This window comes from Solea senegalensis, linkage group LG6 (assembly GCF_019176455.1).
Source record: "Solea senegalensis isolate Sse05_10M linkage group LG6, IFAPA_SoseM_1, whole genome shotgun sequence".
Taxonomy (NCBI): domain Eukaryota; kingdom Metazoa; phylum Chordata; class Actinopteri; order Pleuronectiformes; family Soleidae; genus Solea; species Solea senegalensis.
Genome location: NC_058026.1, coordinates 8,112,916 through 8,137,718, shown reverse-complemented (window position 1 = coordinate 8,137,718; position 24,803 = coordinate 8,112,916). Strand labels below are relative to the sequence as shown.

The window sequence follows — 24,803 nt, the reverse complement described above, 5'->3', positions numbered from 1 at the left end:
CTTACGAACTACTTAAACTTTCACCACAGACTAAACCAACATGAGACGTCGTATACACCTCATGTATAAGTAGCATATATGCTGTGCTGACAGTATTTTTGTTGCAGGTCAAATTTCATGTAATGTGCACTGCACATATGATACGGGGAGAGAAACAGTAATTTTCCACCTTGGTTTCAAGCCTGGTGCCTCTTTAAAACTAAATTCTGCCTGAATAAACTAATCTTAGATTAACACAAGGCGGCATCTGTTTGGGCAGGAAAATCAATGTGTACAGAGGATGAAAAAAAAGAAATGCCTAAGCGCCTCCTTGTTTAAATATCGTCTTGCTGTGGTTGCAAAAAGCATGTAAATTAAAAAGTCTCAGTCAGGAGAGGGGGGCCCCCCTGAGTTAAAGTCTTGTTGGAGCATTTGCTCTTCTGTCATTTGATGTCTGGTGTGTGAATATTTGACTTGGCTTTGTGGTGGCAGGACGACTCTGACCAGAAAAGCAGCCTTCAAGCACATTCGTTAGTAATCATCTGCCCTACTCGATCACAAATGTGGTACAAAGATGAGGACTTAAAGTGCATGACTCACAGTCTCAAGAAGGTTCAAAGGAGTTTATTGTGCAGAAGTGAACGGCAAAGTTATTCAAAATACACAAGTCGCCACCTGGATTTAACTAAGCAAATAGGTAAGGGGTTGCTGCAGTCAGGTCTAGGTTCAGCAACATTATGTGCCCAAATAATGAGGTCAGCTCATTCTCAGCACCTGAATATAATCAATGACCAGATTATTCTATCAATGCATTTTTTTCTTCCCTGATGACATGGGCATATTCCAAGATGACAACACCAGGATTCATCAGGCTCAAATTGTGAAAGAGTGGTTCAGGGAGCATGAGACATCATTTTCACACATGGATTGGTCACCATAGAGTCCAGACTTTAGCCCCATTGAGAATCTTTGGGATGTGCTGGAGAAGGCTTTGCTCAGTGGCCCGACTCTCGGACCAAGGCTTGGACCAAGTGTCACTGGTGGGCAAAAAAAAAGAATGAAGATATTTCTTGACTTGGGATACTGAGGTTGGCAAGCACAATTTTTCAAAACTACTACCCCTATTCTAGTCATACAAAGCTAAATGCAAATCAGTGAAGTATTCCTTTAAAGTTACAACAATCTTCCCACAATAGACAGCACAGTTACTCGGCAGAAATGCAGTTTTTCAGTGATGTTTGAGTTTTCTTGTAGACAGCTGCAGACTCAGTTAAGAGATACACAGCTGCACATTGTTTACATAAAGGCTCCAGGTCATTCAAACAGAACATAGACAGACTCATAGACGTAGGCAGTGCTCATAGCCTCCACATAAGAAGCCAGTTTGTGTCCAAGTTCAGTGGTGAGTCTGTGAGATATGTATTGGTATTATTCGTTGCCTGTGCAGTTGCCAAACGTCAGGTCTAGAAATACGGTGAGAAGGACAGAAAATGTTCAGATTTCATCTCAAACTTGAGGTTTAGCTGACATGCCTACACCAGATGTAGCAGCATCACCCTGAACTGCTGCTCTGACATTTATGACTCAGTGATTTATGGTATATCTTTACATCCAGAGGCCATATTCGTTTTTTGTGCCCTTTGCTTGCTATTTTTACCCAATTCCTCTTCACAAATCAAGCAAAAATAGCATCTATTTACGTTCTGTGATATTTTGTGGTTTCTTTAGTGAGTTCAATTAAAGCATCCCTAATGCCACGTTTAAAACCGTTATATCTTTATTGTACTGTATATCGGGATCAAGTTGCTCTGGCTAATAGAAGGAGTGACAGCGTGTGCAAGCTGCTCAGTTCGGAAACAAATACAGTTGCACTTCATGTATTGAAAGCCAAGTCTGAGTTGTGTTGACTGGAGCCAGTTGTACGGCCTTTGTACAGCACAGATCCTGAACACATGTAGAGCGGATTAGCTTTGATAAGTGACTCATCTTTCTCATGTGATCTAAAAACACATGCAGATGTATCACTATTTTCCCATGTCAGTTTAAAATATGTAACTGATCAGTGGAGAGATTCAACGTTATTTGCCATTTCATTTCAGTGTTAGATGGACAGAAACTCTCAGTATGTCACTGTGCACTTTATCCACAGAATATGAAATCCCTTCGTAGCCTTCTGAGTATGTTTTTTTTACATTTACATTAAAGGTAGGGTTGGAGATCCTGGACAAAATGTTTGAGCATTTGAATTCAAAAGTCCATGTCCCTTTCTTCAGACTTCCCCATCGGTTTCACACGGATTAACGAGCACTGCGCATCATCTGTAACTTTCAGTACTTTTCATGTGATGCTAACTTTTCTCGTTCAAATGATAACGTGATGCCGAAAAACACTCTCAAAACATCACAAAGCCATAAAGTTAACCCAGATGTCCAGTAGAAACAGAGCTACCACGTCATCTCTTCCCTTTCTGGGCTTTCAGTTGTTCAAACGCAGCACCGAAGATCACTCTGGTCTTGGGTCGTTCTGCATCAGCCTTTTTCTTGGCGTCTTTCGCTTGCGACCAACACCTGTCATAATGTTGCTGCATCTGCCTTGTTGGATTTATGCAAGCTAGCATAGACTCTGACTACGGGGTGCACACATGGCACGGGGACAAGAGGACAGATGGCAGTTTGATTGATGCGTCACATCACGATTCAATTATTTTGTTCGGGCCGTTCAATATGATTGGATGATGTTTTTACAGGCCTGTCCGTTCCACAGGTGACTGAAAATGCATGAATGAATTGGTTACGATCGTAATGTGAAGGGGATTTTAAGCAATACAGTAAAAAAGGCACCAGTATATACACATTTTAACTTTGGCGTAAAAAAGTATTTAATTAAATTGTGCCAGCAGAACTCTCTTCATATACTACTTAAGCTAGTTGAGGAAGAACAACAAATATTCAGCCTTTACTGGTTTGTAAATACGGAATAAAGCTTTTGTATGCAAGTTTAAAGGATATGTTCCCACCATGGTCATTCTTAACACAATAATCATCCAGTATATTCTGGGTTGATAGATTTCAATCCTGCTGTCCATACTGGTCCTGAAATGATCTCCTCTGATCCAGACTGATAATGGTCAGTGTTGTTGCTAAAGCCACGTCTAAGGCATCTAAGGCAAACCTGTGTCTTCTATGAAGTGTTCTTATAATAGTGTTTTAAACCCAAAAGCCTATAACTTCACAAGATGCCTTTGTGATTTGAGAACATTTTGGTCAACCTTTGTAGTTTGTAGTAAAAACAAAAAAAAAACTTTGTGTACATTCTTAAAGATATCCATGTTGCATGATCCGCTCTGCCGATACTTTCCTCAGTCTCACCTCCAATCAACCTCCGACAGCTGACAGAAACGTAAAAGTGTTCACAGCGATGCTTGCTGCAGTGCACATCTCTCATCCCTGCTGTGCAGCACTGTCACTCGTCTGCTCAATCACAGCTGATCTGGGGATGTGCTGCTGAACATTAGTCACATCATGCTAGAAAAATTGATTTTATGGCTCGACTCTGAGGTGATGAGAATGAGATGTGCCTGTTAGAGGATGGATGGATGAACCACTCTCACTTTGCCACATCATCAATTGATCTAGTCACAATCTCCCTTACATATGTCGAGAATGTCTGTGTTCACGGCGTTAATAGTGCACATTAGCTGTTATAAAGCGGGACTTTGTGATAAAGGTTGTAAATGATTTGTGCTGCTTGTATTTGAGGGTGGTTGTGGGAGTGAAAGAGGCCTGGTTCTTTTTTGGGTGTCAGATCTGCACCTCCATACAAAAGAGTTAGAGGGGGACATGTGCCAACACATAAAAGGTATGCAATTAGACTTTAGTTTCAATCTGGCAGGCAGTCTAGTCTCGGCAACTGCATTGTTAGCTATTGTTTGACTTCAGCGCAGAGAGCCAACACGGCACCAGCTGCAGCACAACATCGCAGCTCAGGTTTAGTTCTCGAAACAAAGGTTTCCGGTCGTGGGTCTGGAGGATTTGCACATGCTTCATTGCCTTATTTAATGGCGTGCAGGATCTTTTAAGGTGCGTTATGTTCTTTGCAGAAGCTCAGACGAAACTGGCAAACTGTAGTATATCATCTTAATAATGGGGAAAAGGTGAGCTGTCATCAGTTCGGCATCACACTGTTGTTCCCATGCTCTATAGTAGCCATATGTTTAAAAAGAGGGAAAAGTGGGATTCCACCTCATTTTGCACTTTGTATTTTGCCGACCCTGCTGTGTATATAATTCCTTCATTGTTCATTTTCTGTTATGATATCTTTAAATATAATTGTGACGCATTTAATGTCACGTCTGATGGAGGGAGGACGGAAGTATAATAGCTGAGCTAGTAAAACGAGAAACTTTAGGTTAAGGAATATCTCATCACAACAGGAGTCACACACTGGAGCTTTCACGACCACTCATAGTTTTTTCCACCTTTGTGTTGTTTGCTATCTTCACTGCATCATCGGAGCTTTTGTTGGTTAGCGACAAAGCCAGAGGATATTTTTTAAAAGGTCATCTTGATAAAATTTGCTACAATTCTTCCTTTTCAACATAGAGAGACAAATGTGAGGTGATGTTACAGTCTCCCCAACACACTATCATCGTCACACTCGGCCTTACTCCATTACAGAGGGAAATATCGGTTAGAGATATTCAAAAAGAAGGTGTTACCCACTTTCTATTATGTTTTGTTTTTTTATTCAGTGCTATTACCAGGGTTAACGGCATAGCAGAGGATCAAATCTTCACTTTTTGTTAAATACATCAGATACTTTTCTGCACCCAACAAGTTTAAAAACCCTTTAAATGAAGCAATCAGTCAAAAAGGGCTCTTTGGGTAAACTACTTGGGAAGTCGAAGGTGGCAGCTGCAGATTTTTTTCTTGTAAAGGCTGCAATAATCTCTGATGAAAAAAAATCCCCTCAGGTGACATGAAGAGGTGTATAGTTTCTTTAGCACACTTCAGTATTTGTCAGGCACCTAAACAATTTAATAACCGTGTGTTGGAATGTGAAGTCCTTCAGTCGCCCCGAGGCATACCATATATGTTTCCTTTAAAACATGTATAACAACCATTTTAGGAGTAATGTAGGAAAACGGTGTTTATATCTCATTAACCAGCTTCCATTATGGGTGAGGTTAGGGTTTTTGCGACTTCACACAAAGATGCCTTTCAATCGGAGTTGAAAATCAACATCAGCACAGTTTTCTAAACTCAGTAGATAATGTCAAGGGTGTATTGATGTTCTCTAGTGTGAGAGCACAAGATGTTTTGAGTCCAAGGCGCTGACACCTCTGTGTAAGCCGGATGCAGCAGTGCGTGGGCTGAATGTAGCTGAGCTCGGGGAGCCAAGTCGGGCTGCACGAAACATGGGGAGTTCACAGTGGAAGATGAAGAACTTTGTTACTCAAAGTTCAGAATGTTCTGTACGAGGTAATTTACCAAACATGAATCCAGAATTGTGCCAATCTCAGCTGACAGATGGCAAAAGGCGGCGTAAACCCTGAACAGGTCGCCAGTCCATCACAGGGCCACACATAGAGACAAACAACCATCCACTCTCACCTGGAGAAAACCCACGCACACACACACGGGGAGAACATGCAAACTGCAGTGGTCAAGGTGTGCAATATGGTGGGCTTGGGAAAAGACAAACATCTATTAGAGTTTGTAAAGATGCTACTGTAGCTGAATGAACAGGAAACCAAATTAAACATCTGTCTGTCTATCTAACACATATATATCTATCTATATATATACTACATTGGCTTTTTAATCCCAATTGAGCTCAACTTGATTTTCAAGATGATGCTGCAGATACATTTATGCCCACATTTTTACACAGTGTGAGAAGGCAAGTGTCTAGTTCTCACATGTTATTTATGATGTTGCTTCCTTGCTTTTAAGATTTGCCTTGTTATGTTGCCATGGTGTGAGCAAGCACTCAACATTCATCATGACACCACACTCCACACAATCCTGAGTGACAGTCTGACTTCATATTCAGGTACAGAGTTACTTTTTTTACACTGGCAGGGTCAAAGCAACCTAACCGACCACAGCTTTGTGCCTCTTGCTGTCAGTCCCATTTATCCCTGCAGCTCTGGTTCTGGTCTCTCTGATCCAGTGTATGAGCTGATGCCAAACCTCTGCGTGATGACTGGACACTCTCATTGACCTGGACGACACTTTGACCTGCTTGTAAAACTTTGAAATCAATATGGTTTTGTTGCTCATTGCGGGAGGAAATTTCCTTCTCATGAAGCCACAAGAGAAATGTAACCCCATTAGAGTTCAGGGACACAACTTCCACTGAAGATGTGCTTATTTACTCAACTCAATTCAAAAGGAATGTTTCTACATATAACGGTCAGGACACCCATTAGGTGCTTTGGGTCTCTCAACGTCAGACACCCTTGCTCAGATCTTTTTAAAGTGCAGCCATCTGGAAGCTCTTTTTGGAGACTTCCATGGTGGAGTTTTACTTTTAGTCAACCCAGTGATATTAAGCATGGTGTGGAGTTTGCTGTTTCCTGGCCAACCAGCAAAACCCTCTTCATGCCACTTGGATGGGCTCATCGCAGTCTTCCCAGCCACTTCACTGGCTCTGCACCACCAGGGGACAATTACATTCAGATACATGATACCCGCTGTGGTCTCTCTCCTGCTGCTGTAGCCCATCTGCTTCTAGGTTCCACATGTTGTGCATTCAGAAACAGTCTTCTATACAATACATAGGAGAGGTTATTTGAGCTACTGTTGACTTTTCTTTTTTTTTAATCATTTTGAACCACTGTGGTCATACTCCTCTGACCACAGCATGGTATTTTTGCCCAGTGAACTGCCCAAGTGAACTGTTTTCATTTTGTCAATGAATGTGAAGTAAATACAGCCTTTGAACAGGTTAAGATTTAGTAAGTATGAAATTACTCTATTGATTCCCATCAAAGGCAAATGGTATATGCAGCAAAAAAGACCACAGTTTTCGACATGCTCAGAACAAAGGCCTCTCTCCATAGAGTTTCCATGTTCTCCCCGTGTGTGCCGTACCAATACGGAACCGTTTCACTCAGTGGAAACACCCTAGTGTCAGCTGGGATTGGCTCCTGTGGCCCCACGACCCTCATGTGGAGGATAAAGTGGTAGACATTGGATGTATGGTATCTTTTTTTTAACACTGCATGCTCTATTTTTTTGGTTTTAGGACACAGGTGAGACAACTTCACTACATTTTAAGGCCCGTGTAAAGTTGAGTAGAGCTCTTTGTTTTCTGGGTTGTGTCAGACAGGCCTGCAGCATATTGAACACATTGGACACGCCCATGTTTTTCGATTCGCTTCCTATATGGCCTACAGCTGGATCTCTTCTTAAAGGGGAGGACAAGCCCGGCGAGTGAAGCTGTTCTGTTGTGTCGGAGAAACAACACGGTGTTTGCAAAATAAAATAAAACAACAGCTTAGTGTTCACTCAAACCTGGTAGAAGCCGCCTGACATGGAGTATTTTAGTGTAAACTGGACACAGGAAGACTGTCGCCGCGCTGCATTCAACGAGCACCGACGTTGTTCCCCTTAAACGGCAGGACAAACCTGCCCTTTAATGCCTGCCTGTTCCTCCGCCATGTATCCACTGTCGGCATAACACAACAGCGGGACACTCAGCTTCTTCATCCCCAGCGTCCTTCTCTGTCCGCCGCGTCAGCACAGAGTTCCTCTCCCTTGCCATGCCCCGGGTCACCTCGCTGCTGCCCGCCCTGCTGTTCGTTCTCCTGCCGGGCCTGAGCCGGGGATATTTCCCCGAGGAGCGCTGGAGCCCCGAGTCTCCGCTCCTCGCTCCCCGGGTCGTCATCGCCCTGGTCTGCCGCAACTCGGCGCACTCCCTGCCGCTGTTCCTCGGTGCCATCGAGCGCCTAAACTACCCGAAGGACCGCATTGCGCTGTGGTGAGTATCGTCGTTGTAAACCATAATAAAACAAGTGCGTTGTTACATTATTATTATCATCAAAACATGTCTCAACTTTTCTTATATAAGAGGACTATTCAGGGATATATGAAATCACGTCGGTGGTGCTGTTTTAGCGTCACTCTGGGCTCATGGGGACGCACTTGAGACAGTTATTCGGAAAGGAAAATCAGTGGGTTGTGAGCGGCTGGTGCCGCTGTGATATCATCTAGATGTGGGAAAACGCTTTATATCTGCTAATAAGAAATAAATGAGCGGTCACACGAGGACACGTTAGAGCAGCGTGGCTTTTACGCACGGGCGTCTGTCAAGAACCGTGGCCACGGCAGCGGCGCACAGAGGCAGGGGCGCGTCAGCAGAGCTGTGCCCATGAAAAGTTCCATTCAGTCATAGATCTTCACTCTTTCTCTCATCGCCCCTTCAATCCCCTTTTTTTTCTCCCTCCCCTCCCTCCTCAACTTCCACATCTTCGCCTTGCGCTGCAGACTCGAGAGGAAACGAAATCAGCTTCGTTGTTGTAATTGTTTCAAATTGTTGCCTCGTGGGCAATAAACAATCTTAGACAACCCTCGTGCAACGAACGTTGTCTGTGAAGGCGTCAGTTAATGGTTTCTTAAGGTGCTTCACCGTCCTTTACCCCAGGCTGTATGACTGTCACCCAGCCCCCATTCTTCCTCATCTCCCCTCTCCAGCACAGCACTGCTCACTTCCTCTTATTCTGATGCAGAGTGTCCAGATGTGTTTTTATAGATGAAGTCAATCTTTCCATCTGAAGGTCACCAAACTCATTCACAGAGGGCTTGAGGATTGAAAAGTGGGTCCAAGTCCAAGTTGAGGGCCAAACTGGCTCATTATTTATTGAGGCACAGACTCAAATGAACCAAGTGTTGTGAACATAGTCTGCTGTGACACCAGGTGTCTTTTTTTCTGGAGCTTCAGTCCAGATCCTTGTCACGTTGTTTCTTTCTCCATGTAATCTTATGTTATATTCTTTAATTATGGCCAAAGCAGCTCCTTAAGGTCCCTGTTTTCAGAGTCCACCTTTCATTTTGGCCCATTTTGCTTAAATTTGACTCCAGGTGACTCGATGAGGGTTAGCTACTAATAACTATGTCAGCAAAAGGGCAGGAGACGGCTGACATTTACAGATCAGCTATCGACATTCAGTCTGGGATTTGTGGTATCAGTTACGGGTGTGTTGTGCACCAATAGTCTAGTTTTGATAGACATATGAATTTGTACTGTGAGCCAAATGTGGCCATGGGCCTTGAGTATGATTTTGGTTCTCAAAGTGTGGGCCACGGTCACCTGATGGGCCAGGAATGTACTGCAGGTGGACCACAAGTGATCAGAAAAATAAACAAATAAAAATTAACCCTCAAATAACTGTCATATATTTAGGATTGATTTGTAAATTACGTTCATCTGGACGGATTTCTTTTAAGTAAAATGAACTTCATTTATATTCATTTTATGAAAAATATGTTATATTTTTTGCTTAACAGAAGATTGTCAGAATGTAAAATGTAAAAACTCACCTATTTTTTGAATGGCTGGTTAGGATTTTATTTCTTAACAAGTGACACGGCTAAGGTTAAGAAAAAAAAAAGGCATCAAAGGTTCATTTTTTTTAGTAGGACCTAAAATGAGACATTCAACTGTCTGTGTGTCTCTTAAAACAAACAATAGCCTTGTGTTTTTTCCCCCATCTGAGCCAGAAATCTGGCTCTCTGTGTGTGTGTGTGTGTGTGTGTGTGTGTCGCTCTGACTCGGCCATGTGGCAGCATAAGCTCCGTTTACTGTGCAGCTTTGAGAGTCGATCTCCAGTATGTGTCTCTTCCCTTGGTTGAAGACCTGATAGAAAGTTTTGAAGTGCATCTTGAAAGAGACATAAACTGAGCTGCTGGCTGCAGCCACCTGTTGATACCTGCAGTTATCGGCATGACAAGATAAGATTGTAAAGTACTTGGCAAGCATCGACACAAAGACTGCCTGATGGTGAGGGCTTGCTTTGCAGGGACATGCACAGGTTGCTTATTTTCATTTTTATAAATCTCCCCCCTCTCATCTCCCTCATACCTGTAGGCTCTTCTGTTGCTGGCATGCAAGCTGTCGCAAATATTTCCATAAATCAGTTTTACTTGCTATACGTCTGCTCATTCACAACTTCACGACAGTCAGATTGTGAGTCTCAGACAGGTGTAAGGAGACGAGTCGATCACATGCAGGCGCCGGGACGGCACTACTGTGTAAAAGTGCCGCTTTAACACACTGGGAAACCAACAGCCACAGCACGCCGGCCGTCACTCACGACATCAGAGGGATTTTTCGCTGCATTCACTTCTGTTGTATTCACATATTCTTTGGCTCTCGCGGCCAGTCTGTGTCTCTGTCCCTTCCAGACACACACTGAGGGGTTTGTTGTGATAACACAGACAACAGGCGAATGCCTTGCCTCCCCTCTCTCTCTCTCTCTCTCTCTCTCAGCCTCTGTCTCTCTATTCTGTCAAACTCTGCTTTAACGAATTTCCGACGAGTGCCTCCCCAGTCATGAACCCTGTCACTGTAGTATAGTGTATCATCACAGCTGTATTGGGTTATGTATTATAATGCAACATTCTCGCCAATACGTGTAGTTAAACAACAGCTGTATCTAAAGGTGAGTGCATGTTGACCCGATCTGTCCAGGTCCTGCTCACTATCGATCTGTAAATGCAAAGGAAAGGAACATCTTCATCAAACTTGGCAGGTAACTTACGAAGGGCACCAGCTTGTGCAGTGCTGACTTTGACGCGGCTTGGGTGAGAAATACAAGAGATGTTGGCAGAGATGCGACAGATGTCTCGCATGTTGGCCGAGTACTGCGGCAGTTATTTGTATTCACGGCGGCTCTGAAGAGCATGTGTGTGTTTTTAAAGGGCCTCACTCGCAGTGACACACCTGCGGGGAATTATCAGCCGTCTCTGCCGCCTGTGAAGGTCACTCGGTCGCGTTTGTTTCCACAGGTCACTTACAAGTGTAGGCCCTGAAAACGGCGGAGTCTTCTGTGTCTCTGCTATAGCTGTGAAGACACTGATAGGGTCCTGCTGGACCAGTCCCCTGTGTCAGTTGCCATAGCAACCAAGGTCGTAGCAAAGACCCAATGCACGTAAGTGATAAGTGAGTCTCCGACAGAGAGAGAGAGAGTAAACAGTTATAATAACAGGTGCTCGTCTCGGTTTACGAGGTGTGCACTTGTCTCTTGGGAAAGTATTGTATAAAAACATACAACGTGATTTATTGTGTATGATGTGGGACCCCGATGGAATCTACGCACATTGATGGAAAGCTGCTCTGCTCCCGTGTGTAATATCCTTATGTGGAAAATGTGTTTAGATTTGGGTTTAAATACAGCCGCAGGGAAGGCATCCTTCAGAATTAGTCAACGTCGCGCACTGTTCGGTCACGCCGCTCATTTTTATTCACCTCAGCCAAGCTTTAATAAAAGCATCTGCTCGAACACATCCGGATGTCATCCTGAAATGTCCTCTATCACGAGTCAACCGGCACCATCACACTCCTCTCTCATCAGTTTAGTTTCCCACAGCAGCAGCAGCAGGCAGCTGTTTTCAGTAAACCAGAAATGTGTCTGAGAAACCTGCTGTACTCCTGCTCAGCAGCTGACAGCACAACAGTTTGGCCAGAAACCCCAAAAGAATACTGATGTTGCTGTGTAACTGGACGGGATTTGCTCCTGTTTCCACCACGGAAATACTTTATCTGATGACATGATGTCAGAGATGTGTGGTTCTCCAGGTGGCCAAGACATTACCTAAATGTGGTTTCATGGCTTATTTGTGCACTGCAGCTCAACAAAGTAGCAATCACTTCATACCAATATGTTATTTTCAACATGAACCAATAACGATCCCACAGATTCCTTTGTATTTGTTTCAAAATTGACCTGTAACATTGAGTTAACGTCCTTTCTTTTGCCTTACTGTTTATGTAGAATCATCATTCTTTTTTTGTGATCATTGAATCCTGCAGAGATGAAGAAAATCACAGGGATTGCTGCCGTTGGTTCCCCCCGTGCAACTGGGCAAAGGCGGGGTTTTATAACAAAGTTACAAAGAAACGTCTTTGTGAGTCTCATCTTAACATCGGGGTTCATATTTCATCACAGCTGCACTATAAAAGTCCAAAGGCTTCATACATGTATCAGCCCCTAAATCCTAAAGTGATCCTGGATTTGTCAGTTGGAATTTAACAGCTGGTTTTACCGCAGGTCATAGAGCACACTCCAATGTGATTTTATTTATTTTAAATTAGATTTTATCTTCCCACAGGGTGGCGACAGATCACAACACTGATAACACCACAGCCATCCTCAGAGAGTGGCTCATCAAAGTGCAGAATGACTATCACTATGTGGAGTGGAGACCTGAAGATGAACCCAGGTACTGTGTTAGTGTGTGTGCGTTTTAGCGTGCATGTGCGTGTGTGCACGTGCGCCTTGTCAGAATCAGCACCGTCCAAAAATCCCAAAAGCATTTTAGCTGAGTCATGTTTGGGCTGTTTATTTTCTTCTTTTGGGGAGAGCAATATTTGTTACACCGTTGGAGAATTATATCTTTGAAATGACTCGGCACAAATGTGTTGTTAACAGCTTCAAAGTTCATAAATGGTCTAAAATGACTGTGTCGGAATAATATTGGTATCGGTAGATACTCAAGGTTTTGATATTTTTGATATATAAAAGAGCAACATTCCTAATAAAAAGATTTGTTTCGGACCATAAATATGTTATTATTGTGAAGTATACACCCATCCATTCATATCAAAACAAGCACTTTTTCTTTGAAAGTCTGTGAAATGTCATCATCTTAATTGCGATATGGTGGTGGAATATTGTGTTTGCTCACCCTCAACTGAACAGTTGTTTTTCCAGACTCAGACACTCATTGGAAGCCGATGTAGAATGCTTAGAAGTGTGTGTGTGTGTGTGTGTGTGTGAGAGAGAGAGAGAGAGAGAGTCGTGATGGTCGCGTTATGCTCTGTGTCTGTGTTTGCTTCAGTGTCTTTGAAGATGAGTTGGGGCCTAAGCACTGGAATAACCTCCGCTATGAACATGTGATGAAACTCCGTCAGGCAGCTCTGGACATCGCCCGCGAGGTCTGGGCCGACTACCTGCTGGTCTGTTTCCCACCATTTAATTTTATATTTTTTTATAAATTATAACGTAGTAGTTCACATTATACATTCTATATATTTATAAGTCTTTCTGGTTGAGCTGATTTATGTGACAGTTGTATTATTGTAGACGATGAAGTAGTGAGTTTGCATAATGATTATGTGTGAATGTGCAAGTGACAGAAATTAATTCAGTGACTTTCCTATTTACCCAGATCCATTTGACACAATATAAATAAAGGAATCGGCTTGTTCAGAACTGAAATACATCTCTAGTTTACTTATTTATTTATTTGTTCTTACTAAACCTCTTAAATTATACTTTAATGCCCTACGTATGAATCAGAATCAGTTTACATGTGTGCTGTACTGCATGGGAAGAATAGAACCTGACAACAAACAGTAGATTAAAAATAGTAAGGTGGCTGGTTCTTAATTACTTTCACTAGCTCGTACATATTTTTGACATTCACGTTACATTGACCTTAGCTTTTTATTTCACCAGCTTATAATTTAGTCGACAGATGTTATGGCTTAAGGAAAATGAGTCTGGTGAGAAACCTGCACACGGTTTAAAATGGCAACAGCCGTTCTTTGGACACAGAGCTGCATTTATTCAGAACACAGCCCAGTGTTGAGCGAACAGACAGGAGCTGCTCATACTCATGATCGCTGTGGCTCAGTCAATCATTTCAGAGTCCAAAAGTGTGTGATTGTGGTCAGTAATGATGGCCTCTTCCTCCAACCTGCAGGTGGCTGACTGTGACAACCTGCTCACCAACCAGGATGTCTTGTGGAAGCTGATGATGGAGAACAAGACCATTGTAGCTCCCATGATGGAGTCCAGAGCTGCATACTCCAACTTCTGGTGCGGCATGACTTCACAGGTAATACAGATGTTTCTTCCTAAAAGCCATTCCTGCAAGAGGCCAGTGCCAATCCCAGCTGACATAGGACAAAAGGCGACGTACACCATGGACAGATTGACAAGAATAATATTATAGAACAAAATAATGCTGTAGTGTAGGATTAGGAAATGAATTAATGAATAAAAAGTGACATTTAAACTTAACCTGTACATACTGTATGTTGTAATATTATACAAGGGCTGAGGTGAGGACTTGAACAATGCAACCATATTTATATCGGCTGTATTTAAATCGACTGTGTGTAAAATATCAACTGTAATGCTCGTCGGCTGAATTATAAGACGCCACTTTCATGAAATCACTTTCAGAAATACAGTATATTCCTGATTATTGATCATTTCACGAGTAAAGCCAGTTTGTACATTGACCAGTTTGCTGTGTTTTAAATGTTGCTCCACTGGAGACTCGACACATTACCAATACATGGAGTTTGTGTTTTTACCTGCAGGGTTACTACAAGCGGACTCCGGCTTACATGCCAATCCGTAAGCGGGAGCGTCAGGGCTGCTTCGCTGTACCCATGGTCCACTCTACCTACCTGTTGGATTTAAGGAAAGAGGCCTCCCGTCAGCTCGCGTTTTATCCACCGCACTCCGAGTACACCTGGGCTCTGGATGACGTCATCGTCTTTGCCTACTCAGCTCGCATGGCAGGTGGGACGAGACTTTTTTTTATTTAACGGCCAGCTGTGTAACAGCTCTCTTACATTTCCTCTGTCTCAGATGTGCAGATGTATGTGTGCAACAAGGAGACTTATGGCTACTTCCCAGTGCCGATGCGCTCCCACGCAACCTTGCAGGATGAGGAGGAGAGCTTCTTGCACACACACCTCGAGGTTATGGGTGAGTCAAGACGTCAATGCAACTTCTCTTTATGGTCAGTGTTTCCCAAACTTTTCCCAACACTTTTTAAAGATGACAAATAGATATAGTTGCCCAGTTCACAGTATAAATCAGGACAGGAGCTAATTTGTCCATAATGTTAAATTCTCCAAGATCGTTTTGATTGTACATTGTACAAATTCTATTTACGTCACAAATGTATAGATTACTTTTTAAGTTGTAAGTTATGGGTTTTCCCTGTAATTTGTTATCCATTGTGTATACTCTCTCTACACCAAGCAAATGATAAACTCTGGTTGAATTCTGTCACAGCTCCTCTTGGTTCCGTGCACCACATTTTGAGAAACCTCTGTTCCGACACATTCTCTTTGTAACCTTCCCCCTTTTTTTCCCCTTTGAAAGTGAAAAATCCTCCATTGGAGCACTCCAGCTTCCTGTCTCCTCCTCCCAAGCAGCCTAACAAGATCGGCTTTGATGAGGTACACAACCACACACACACTAACACACACACACACACACACGCACTCAAAAACTGAAGCATGTGTGTGAGATGTCGCCTTTGTGTTCACCCAGGTGTTCATGATAAATCTGGTGCGGCGGTCTGACCGGCGTGAGCGAATGCTAAGAACTCTGTACGAGCAGGAGCTCAGCTGTAAGGTTGTTGCTGCTGTGGATGGCAAGAACGTTTCTCATCTTGATCCCCAACACTGCCCAAGTCTTCCTGATTTGTTCCTCTGCAACATGTGGAGTAGATTGATCTCGGGAGGCAAGGCTGAGGCAAATAACCAGGTGAACAGTAGTCGGGTGCACGCAGTGCTTTTCAGATTCCCTCAATGCATAATTTGCATCTCATTTGGGGCATATATAATCCTTATGTAGCCTACCCTGTAATTAGGGTGTGTCATGTTTATCATATTTGATAATGTCATCTCAACTCCACTCACTTTTGTTTCCTGTTGTCCTCCCCCCACACTTACTGTACACATGCTTGCGTCATTCATAGTGAGGCCCCTCATAGACATAATGCATTCCTAACCTTAACCATCACAACAGTGCCCAACCCTAAAACTAGGTATTAACCCCCCAAAAAAGCCCTGTAAAGATATGAGGACCAGCCGAAATGTCCTCACTCTGTATGGTTTATATGATTTCAAATCCAAGAAGACCTTAAAATGTAGTAGTTTATTTTACAGGGACTTGATTTTTGTCCCCATAAGGAAGACAAGTCCCCATAATGTGACTGTGTAAACAGATTTAGGTCCTCACAATGTGAGGAATAAAAGATTTTCTCTCTGTCTCTCTCTCTCTCACTCTCACTCACTCACACACACATACACACACACACACATGTTTGTATTGTATACATTCATAGACATAATGCATTCCCTAGCCCCTTACCCTAACCTTAACCCACCACAGCTAAGTGCCTAACCCTAACCTTTACCCTAACCCTAAAACCAGGTCTAACCCTGAAAAAGACATTTTTAGGGGTGTCAGAATGTGAGGACCAGCTAAAATGTCCTCACTACCTTGGGTATACAAGGTTGTTTTGGTCCTCACAAAGATAACCATACAAACACACAGACACACACACACACTACAGATCGAGTTCATATAACTTATTGCTTCCACCTCTAATCTCTGTGTTCCTCCTTTCTCTCCCCCAGAGCTCTGAATGTGTCTGAGATAGATTCTATGGGAATTAAGATGCTGCCAGGGTACAAAGACCCTTATCACGGCCGACCTCTCACCAAGGGTGAACTGGGTTGTTTCCTCTCTCATTACAACATCTGGAAGGAGGTGAGATGCTCGGGAAGGTCCAGGCCTCGTGGTCTAACCTGTATGCGGTCAATAACATTTACCGCTGATAAGAACAGTAGCTTGGATTTTGCGAGCAAAGCCCAGTTTGTTCTATTTATGTTTTAATAAATGTGCCCGTCTTTTGAAGTTCAGTATGTTATTGAATATCTTTGCTGTTTCTCTTGGAGAAGTGCGTTATTCTAGATAAAGCACAGTGTTTTTTTACAGGGATGATATCCCCAATGGACACAAACAGTACTTTTTCATTTGTACTAATGCTGATCCGATGAGTCCAAACATTACTGATGCTAGTGAAGCTTTTCCATTTGTGTGTGTGTGTGTGTGTTCAGATCGTGGACCGCGGTCTGCAGACCTCCCTGGTCATCGAGGACGACCTCCGCTTCGAGGTCTTCTTCAAACGTCGCCTCCAGACGCTGCTGCAGGAGGTGACGACACACAAGCTTGACTGGGACCTCATGTGAGTAGAGCTTTAGTGAACGGGAGGAAAAAACATGCACAATGTCGTAAAACATGGAGGATAATCCTCCCCCTGCAGTGAAATCCGTCCATCTGTCACACATGATATTTCAAGCAACACTGTTCAGAAGCTGAAGAAAAACTGGCAGAAATGATGCGTCTTACTCCCCAACCTCCAAATACTGTGTTCCAGCATTTTCATCTTCACTATCAGACATGCCAAGCCACTAAGGGCCACAGTAATGCTGAAGTAAGGTGCAGATGTTACTCCACAGGTCAAATGACACATGCAATCCTGGGCTTAAATCCTTTTTTCAGTGGGAATGTGTTAAATTGGTAAAAAATAGTTTGATGATGTTCAGAGTTGTCAAACTGGTGGTTTACGGACCACATGCAGCCCACCACTTAATATCAAGTTATAATAAAAACATGGCCCCGGGACCTCACCTCCTTTTAAACACAACGTGTGTGGCTGAGACAGCTGCCAGCGAGGTGATATAGAATATAATACTAAATATGCTTTGCTAGCAATGTTTTTAATTATTATTTTCATTATTATAATATATATTATATTGAACATTATGTTAAATATATATATGTGTTTTGACTACAGTCAAACTACATTTTTCTTGTTTTTTTTATTTATAAATATATAAATATCAAATATAGATCATTCCCAATCAAAACAAGCACTTTCACTTTTGAAATTCTGTCAAATATCATCATGAATATCTTAATTATCTTAAAGATCATGATGGAATATTGTGTTTTCATTTTAACTTCTGGCTACTGAGCAGTTAGACCGGACCGGTTTGACACCCCTGATGCTGGTAGCTTTGATTGTGCGTCATCATTTTGTGTTCATGTTATGAAGTGATCGCTCATCTCCTCGCACAGTTACATCGGACGGAAGCGCATGCAAGTGGACCATCCAGAGAAGTCTGTACCCAACATACACAATCTTGTGGAGGCCGACTACTCCTACTGGACGCTAGGCTACATGTTGTCATTACGAGGAGCTGAGAAGCTCCTCGGGGCCGATCCTCTGAGTAAGATGCTTCCTGTAGACGAGTTCCTCCCCGTCATGTACGACAAACATCCAGTGTGAGTGTAACCCGTCCGCTCCCTTCAGTTTCTCTGGATTCCTCTCACCTGTCTTTTCATTGTGTCTTTGACCAAATGATTTTTTTTTGTCTTTTACTCATCAGTTCAGAGTACATGGACCACTTTGAGAACCGGGACCTGCACGCCTTCTCTGCCGAGCCTCTCCTCGTTTACCCGACCCATTACACGGGAGACTCCGGCTACATCAGTGACACCGAGACCTCGGTGGTGTGGGACAATGAAACGGTCAAAACCGACTGGGACCGAGCCAAGTCCAGGAAAACTCAGGAGCAGGAGGAGCTGAGTTTTGAGGCGCAGAACTCAGATGTGCTGCAGTCGGAGCTGGAGAACTGGAGCGCCCGGGACGAGCTGTGATCAAGAGGAGAGGTCATGAGGCGGAATGGGAGAGAACTCTGGTGTACAGAGATAAGGATGAGGGAGACAAAGCTGTGATTGTGTGCGTGTGTGTGTGTGGGGTGGGGATGGATAAGAGGGAAGGAATAAAACAGAAAGTAGAAGGTGAGGGAGAGAAAGCAGAGCAGATGGACACAAGCTTGATTGAGGACAAATGCTTTTCCTTGTCCATTTCTCTTTCCACACTTTGATCTTTCTCACAAGAGAGAAGATTAGATGCAGTGATAAATAACTCTTGAAGAGTCAGCGAGCAGCTTTTCTTTTATTTATTGCATCCAACACACATCCCTTGAGCACAGCCAGGTCCATTGATATTACTCTTATTATTTTTGATAATAGATTTACGCAGACGGGCCCCATTTAAACTAAATAAATTTCCCTTTAAGTGCTTTTACTAAACACAATAATTTTCTCAAACAGAAGTAACTGCTGGTCATATTTCATTTCAAGTCGCCTTATCTTGCCATATAAAAGCTTCCAAAATGACGTTTTTGAGTTTTTTTGAAGTGATAAGAAAGGAAAGAACACTTTTCTATCTCAGTGGTTCCCAAAGTCTATTTCTTTGTGAACTCAAAAAGTATAATTGTGCCGTATAACATGAGAATGAAAGACAAAATAGGTGTGACCCCACTCGACACATTATAAAGGTCCCAAGCCCAGGTTTGGAAACCAAGGGTCAGCGTTCTTCTTCCCCTTCTTTTTATTGTGTATTAGCTCGACTTTCGTTTTAGCTCCACTTAGCTATAGTGTGTTATTTATATATATTTTTTAAAAGGTTATTAATGAACCCATCCTTATTTTTGTCACTTGTGAATGTGTTTGTGTTTTTCTTTAATCATACAGCTACACTAATCTGTGTAATTGTTTTTAACCACAATACATTTTGCAGTTGTAGCCCAAACTTTACATGTTTGTCTCTCATCTGTTGAACATGAACATGTGTCTCTCTGTTTTCCCTTTTTTCTTTTCTTCTTTTTTTTTTTACCAAAGACAAAATAAAAACTTTTATAATGAATGTTTTATTTTGCCTTTTTAAAAACAAAAAACAAAGAAACAAAATACATTTTTGTTTGAAATGGGAATACACTGGTCAATAAAAAATAATCAATACTTATAATATACTGTAATATAGTCAGCACAGCCTATTTCTCGGCACACTTTATTTTCTTCACTTAAAGGTCCCGTGTGTAAAATGTTATAAAAATAGTGGACAATCACCTCATAATTGTTTTTCATTACCTCAGAATGAGCCTTTTATAGATATAACAGGAGTTGTTTTAATTTTTATGCTAACTGAAGACTACATACACTAAGTTCTCCAACTTAAAAATGAACTTGTTGCATCTTTGAGGTCAGAGGATTAAAAAATATAATTCCACGATCAAATCTTAGTGCTATCGTTTGCTAATTACTGCTCAACTCAATTGGAAGTTTTAATTTGGATCGAATAATAAAAGCAACAAAAAAGAGAATTTGTCGTCAGAGAATGCAAAATCTGTGCTCACACATTAGCTCATGTAAAGCCATGCTGCATGTCACGTCTGTCGTGGCTTACTATGTGTATCTGTGTGTGTGTGTGTGTCTGTGTGCTTCCCCGTGCAGTGGCTCAGTGTGACTCAGACTAATCTTTTCAGACCCCACATCTCTATATTTACCTCACCTCTCTCTGGGATTAGCTCGGGCCTCTGCAGATCAATAGCCACTTCTCTTCAGTACAGGACCTGCTGGAGTTTACTGGGACCTGCAGGCTCGACTCTAACTGTTGTGTCTCGAACCAGGAAATGTGGAGCTAAATTTAGAAGGCCTAATTCCTGCCATGTTTTTTTGATATTTTGTTTCACCCGTTTGACCTACATGTTTGTTCTCGCTCCATACAATCCAATTTGTCCTCTTCATCCTCTCCTTCTCCTCTTTAAGTAATAAGATTGAGCTGGACGTTTAAAGGCCTACAGCACGCACACACACACACACACACACACAGAGCAACCTCTGCCCCCCGAATGACGGCACTGCCACATCTCCGGCAATCTGTAATCTCCCCCAGTAGACGACAGAATACAGCGTGAGAAAATGACAGACAGGTGATGAGGCAGCGAGAGGTGTCACTGAAATAAACTCTGAAGTGATTAAAGGAAAAAAAGAATGCAATGGTTTCAAAAGGAGCAGAACTCTGGGATATATTTCTTTACCTGCTGGAGTTAAGGAGATTTAAGGTGAGCTAAATGACTTGCAGTACATTCGGCTACCAAAGCACCTACACAGATTTATAGGCTATTAAATTAGCCAATAACAAAACAAGGCAGTGTTGGTAGTTTATATCAGGTTCAATCAATCACTTTCAAAAAAGTGAGGCAGATGATTGTGAAATAACTTCTCCCAATGTAGGATTTAAGCACTGACCTTTCCAAGTCTTATAGTAAATCCTCCTTTTTTTCCGCTCTCAGGTGAGGTCCAATGCTGCTCAATTTCAAACATATTTCTTTGACATCAGCCTTGGAAGTTTCAGTCCAGAGCTGCGGTCTCAAATAGATCTGGCACAGCTCAGAGCCCGAGAGCCAAATCTAATTTGTGAGGTTATCGCTGTCAATTCTTCGCCTGCAGCGACTGCAGCGACAGTGAAATACAAGCTGGGCAAGACAGATAAAGTACATCTCTGAGCTTTTAGGCCTGAACTTTATTTATAAATCCAAATTTTATTTTAGATGTAGTTTTTTTTTTTGTTCTGGACCATCAGCCTCCTCATGGAAAACGCTGTCTCGCCTAATTTGTGCTGGTCAGCTGGCTCTGGCTTGGCTGCAGTGTGCTGGCATGATTACTTTTGTATCTTATCAACAAGATTGTCTTTCAGCCGCGATGAGAATAAATACACATAAATGCATCAGTCAGTTAGATAAAGGGAACATCTGCCTAAGACGTCACATAATTAGAGATGATTGCATTTATAGGCTTTTATTAAAATTGACCCCGTCGGTCGATTAACAGTGTTTTATCAGGATAACAGGAAGTAGAGTATAGGCATTAAAAACACACTATGAGTTTTGGATCTGCTCTCTTGAATTTACATTGTCTGGTTTGAATATTGTCTCCGCAACATGTGGCCCATGCATACTATTTTCAATAATGTCCATGTCCAAGAAAATAGTTTAGAGCTGTCGTGCGTAAGTTTCCTCCTAATCCTCATTCCAGACCCAGATGAAGGGCCTTTCAGCATGGAGTTTGCATGTTCTCCCTGTGTGTACATGGGTTTTCTCCGGGTTCTCCAGTTTCCTCATACAGTCCAAAACCATGCAGATTTGGGGACGGTTGAGTGGACGGTGACCTGTCCAGGCTTTCCAACGTCTTTCGTGCTGTCAGCTAGGACTGAAAACACATACTGTACTATATTCAACAGTAATACAGAATCTGAGTGTTGATAATTATAGTTAGCATTGTTTAGGACTTTTGAACAACCTTTTTCTCCACATACAGGGCTTCCACCCTTTCCTGTCACTGCTGCTCCTTCATCATGGTGGACTTGTTCTTAAACCGGGTTCTGGTAGAGAACAACTGGGACCAGGATGAACTCAACACAGAGCGCGAAATCATCGCAATCCTTGAAAACCGCATCCTGATGCTGTTCTTTGCATCTGCTGAGTGTAAAAAGTGCCGGGAGTTTGTGCCGGTCTTGAATGACTTCTTCAAGAGACTGAAGGACCCAGCATACATTGAATACCCCAAACTGCTTGCACTCATCTACGTGAGGTCTCCGTCTTTCCGTCTCTTTGACACTTTTTTGATGCAGGGATGTAATCACACTGTTTTATCCTTCATGACATGTCCATTCCCATGTCCTCTCTGCAGCTTGGACCAATCAGAGGAGCAGCAGGGCAGTGTCCTCAAAGAGATGCACAAAAGGGTTCTGTTTTTGGCCTTTGAGGATCCATACAGGAAGTAAGTGGATGGAGGAGAAGAGTGTTTCTCAGTTTTCTAAAGCAAGATAAGGAAAGACATGAGCTATATATATATGTGTATATATATATATATATATATATATATATATATATATATATATATATATATATATATATATATATATATATATATATATATATATATATGTATATATACACACACACACATATATATGTATATATACATAGCCTATATATATATATATGTTATATATAGGCTATATACATAGCTTACTATGTTGGGTAGTAACACGTTATTAGTAACGCCGTTACTTTATTCAGTAACTAATAATATAACGAGCAGTAACTATACACACAGTTCCACGTTATTAGTAACACTTTATTCAGTAACTAATAATATAACGAGTTTTTTTTTTTTTTTAATTCAGTAACTCCGTTTCCGTTACGACACACAGTTCCCATTACATTTTAGCGATCAATAAAGTTTAATTGAATTGAAAAACAAAGCACTTGTCGCCCTCTAGCGTCCCACACATAACGCGCCAGGAAGAGGACTGGACAGGTCAGTGTGTGGCATGATAGCGAGCGAGAAGGGGAAGATAAGTTTCTTCCCGTCGAGGTATTCAGATTATTTTCAAGTGGAGAGCAGAGGGAAAAACAACATTTCGGTAACTTGTAGACTGTGTCGCGGTTCATAAATAGTTTCTACGGCGAACAACAGCAACAGCAATCTGCTGAAACACCTGGAGAAGCGGCATGCTTCAACAAAGTTAGCAGCTAAGTTAGCTAACGCAGCATCCGAGACCGAGAGTCACAGCAGCGAGCACACCCACTCTCCACCCAAGCAGCAGCGGTTGTTCGAAAGACGGTATGTTCAATCTATTATTCTAAGGGTCCTATGGTAAACTTTTACAGATAAAACACGTGTTTTTTCCCCTTATAGATGTAGTGGAAAACATGCTAGCCATCGCCGTGCACTATGATGATAATAATAATAATCAACAAGGGGAACTCAATCAATCAGTCTTTATTTAATGTGAGCATTGGAAAAACGTTTTACAGTAACTAAAAAATGACTTTCTCAGTAATGCATTACTTTTTGGTTTAAATAACTGAGTTCCTTTTTTTACATAGTAACTAGTAACTGTAACTAGTTTTTCAGTAACTAGCACAACATAGTATACCAAATTATGAAACCTCATATCTTCAGGTGTAGTAGCCACTGTGTAAAAGTTTGATTTCACCCTAGGCATTTCATTGTTTTGTTTTTTTAATACAGATTTGTATTTTTGCCCTTTTGTGTCTGTTTGTTGCTTAAACTGCTTTTATTCCAATATATGTTTTGCTGTGGTCCACTTTGTGAAGGCCGATGGGGATCCTGACAAAGAGTAAAGAATAACAAATGCAAATAAACTGTGGATTTTCTCTCCTGTTCATTTTTTATAGGGAACTGCAGGCCATGTTCAAGGTGAAGGACGTCCCAACAATAGTGGTCCTCCGTCCTGATGGGTCTGTTCTCTCTCCAAATGCCGTGGAGGACATCTGTCGCTTTGGTTGTGGCTGTTTCGGCGACTGGCAGGAGTCGGCGGGGCTCATTGAGAGAAGCTTCATGCTCAACGAGGAGTTTGACAATCTAAATCTGCGCAGTGCCACTGAGCCTGTGAGGAGACTGAAGTACAAGACAGAGGACGACAAGAGGAATAAGAAGTGGTGGAAGTTATGAGGGAAGAGAAAAGTAAGGTAAGAGGAAGAAGAGGATGGTGGAGTGTGGGATACAAAAGAGATAGGAACAAGGATAGGAAGACCAGGAATGAAACAACTGAGCTGTAAGCTGTTTCCACTGATATTTATTCATGTAATTGATAATTAACTATGAATGAAATAGTTGTCATGACTGTTTTTAACTACTCATAGACTCATATACTGACCAATTCAACAGTGAAGCTTAAATCATATCCAGCAGTTTCAGAAAAACAGCAACAACTAAAGTACAGTCAAAAAACAAAGCTAAAAAACAACAACAACGTTGTATCCAGTAGTTCTGCTGGATGTGTGAGCGATGACTGTTTGCTAACACTTGATCACAATGTGTGAGAGTGTTTCCTCCACCTTTTATTTTGAAGCATTTTTACTCCTCCATGTGTAAAATAAAACAAAGAAACAACAAC

At 42.1% G+C, this 24,803-nt stretch overlaps 2 protein-coding genes across 2 annotated transcripts; both read left to right on the top strand.

Moving 5' to 3' along the window:
* Positions 1 to 7,406: 7,406 nt before the first annotated feature.
* On the top strand, positions 7,407 to 18,970 carry colgalt1b (collagen beta(1-O)galactosyltransferase 1b). Its single transcript, XM_044029128.1, has 12 exons — positions 7,407 to 7,965; positions 12,315 to 12,425; positions 13,044 to 13,161; positions 13,911 to 14,045; positions 14,536 to 14,740; positions 14,810 to 14,929; positions 15,332 to 15,408; positions 15,503 to 15,609; positions 16,597 to 16,729; positions 17,080 to 17,207; positions 18,104 to 18,310; positions 18,415 to 18,970. Exons 1-12 carry the CDS (start codon positions 7,748 to 7,750, stop codon positions 18,683 to 18,685), a joined length of 1,830 nt encoding a protein of 609 aa, XP_043885063.1. The 5' UTR covers positions 7,407 to 7,747; the 3' UTR covers positions 18,686 to 18,970.
* Positions 18,971 to 20,402: 1,432 nt separating this feature from the next.
* On the top strand, positions 20,403 to 24,773 carry LOC122771708 (nucleoredoxin-like protein 1). Its single transcript, XM_044029419.1, has 4 exons — positions 20,403 to 20,937; positions 22,193 to 22,465; positions 22,565 to 22,654; positions 24,082 to 24,773. Exons 2-4 carry the CDS (start codon positions 22,230 to 22,232, stop codon positions 24,356 to 24,358), a joined length of 603 nt encoding a protein of 200 aa, XP_043885354.1. The 5' UTR covers positions 20,403 to 20,937; positions 22,193 to 22,229; the 3' UTR covers positions 24,359 to 24,773.
* Positions 24,774 to 24,803: the final 30 nt, after the last annotated feature.

Coding starts and splice junctions, on each gene's coding strand:
- colgalt1b (XM_044029128.1), top strand. CDS start 7,748: ATGCCCCGGGTCACCTCGCTGCTGCCCGCCCTGCTGTTCGTTCTCCTG. Junction 7,966..12,314: donor AAGGACCGCATTGCGCTGTG/GTGAGTATCGTC, acceptor ATCTTCCCACAG/GGTGGCGACAGATCACAACA. Junction 15,409..15,502: donor ACAAGATCGGCTTTGATGAG/GTACACAACCAC, acceptor GTGTTCACCCAG/GTGTTCATGATAAATCTGGT.
- LOC122771708 (XM_044029419.1), top strand. CDS start 22,230: ATGGTGGACTTGTTCTTAAACCGGGTTCTGGTAGAGAACAACTGGGAC. Junction 22,466..22,564: donor CTTGCACTCATCTACGTGAG/GTCTCCGTCTTT, acceptor TCCTCTCTGCAG/CTTGGACCAATCAGAGGAGC. Junction 22,655..24,081: donor TTTGAGGATCCATACAGGAA/GTAAGTGGATGG, acceptor CATTTTTTATAG/GGAACTGCAGGCCATGTTCA.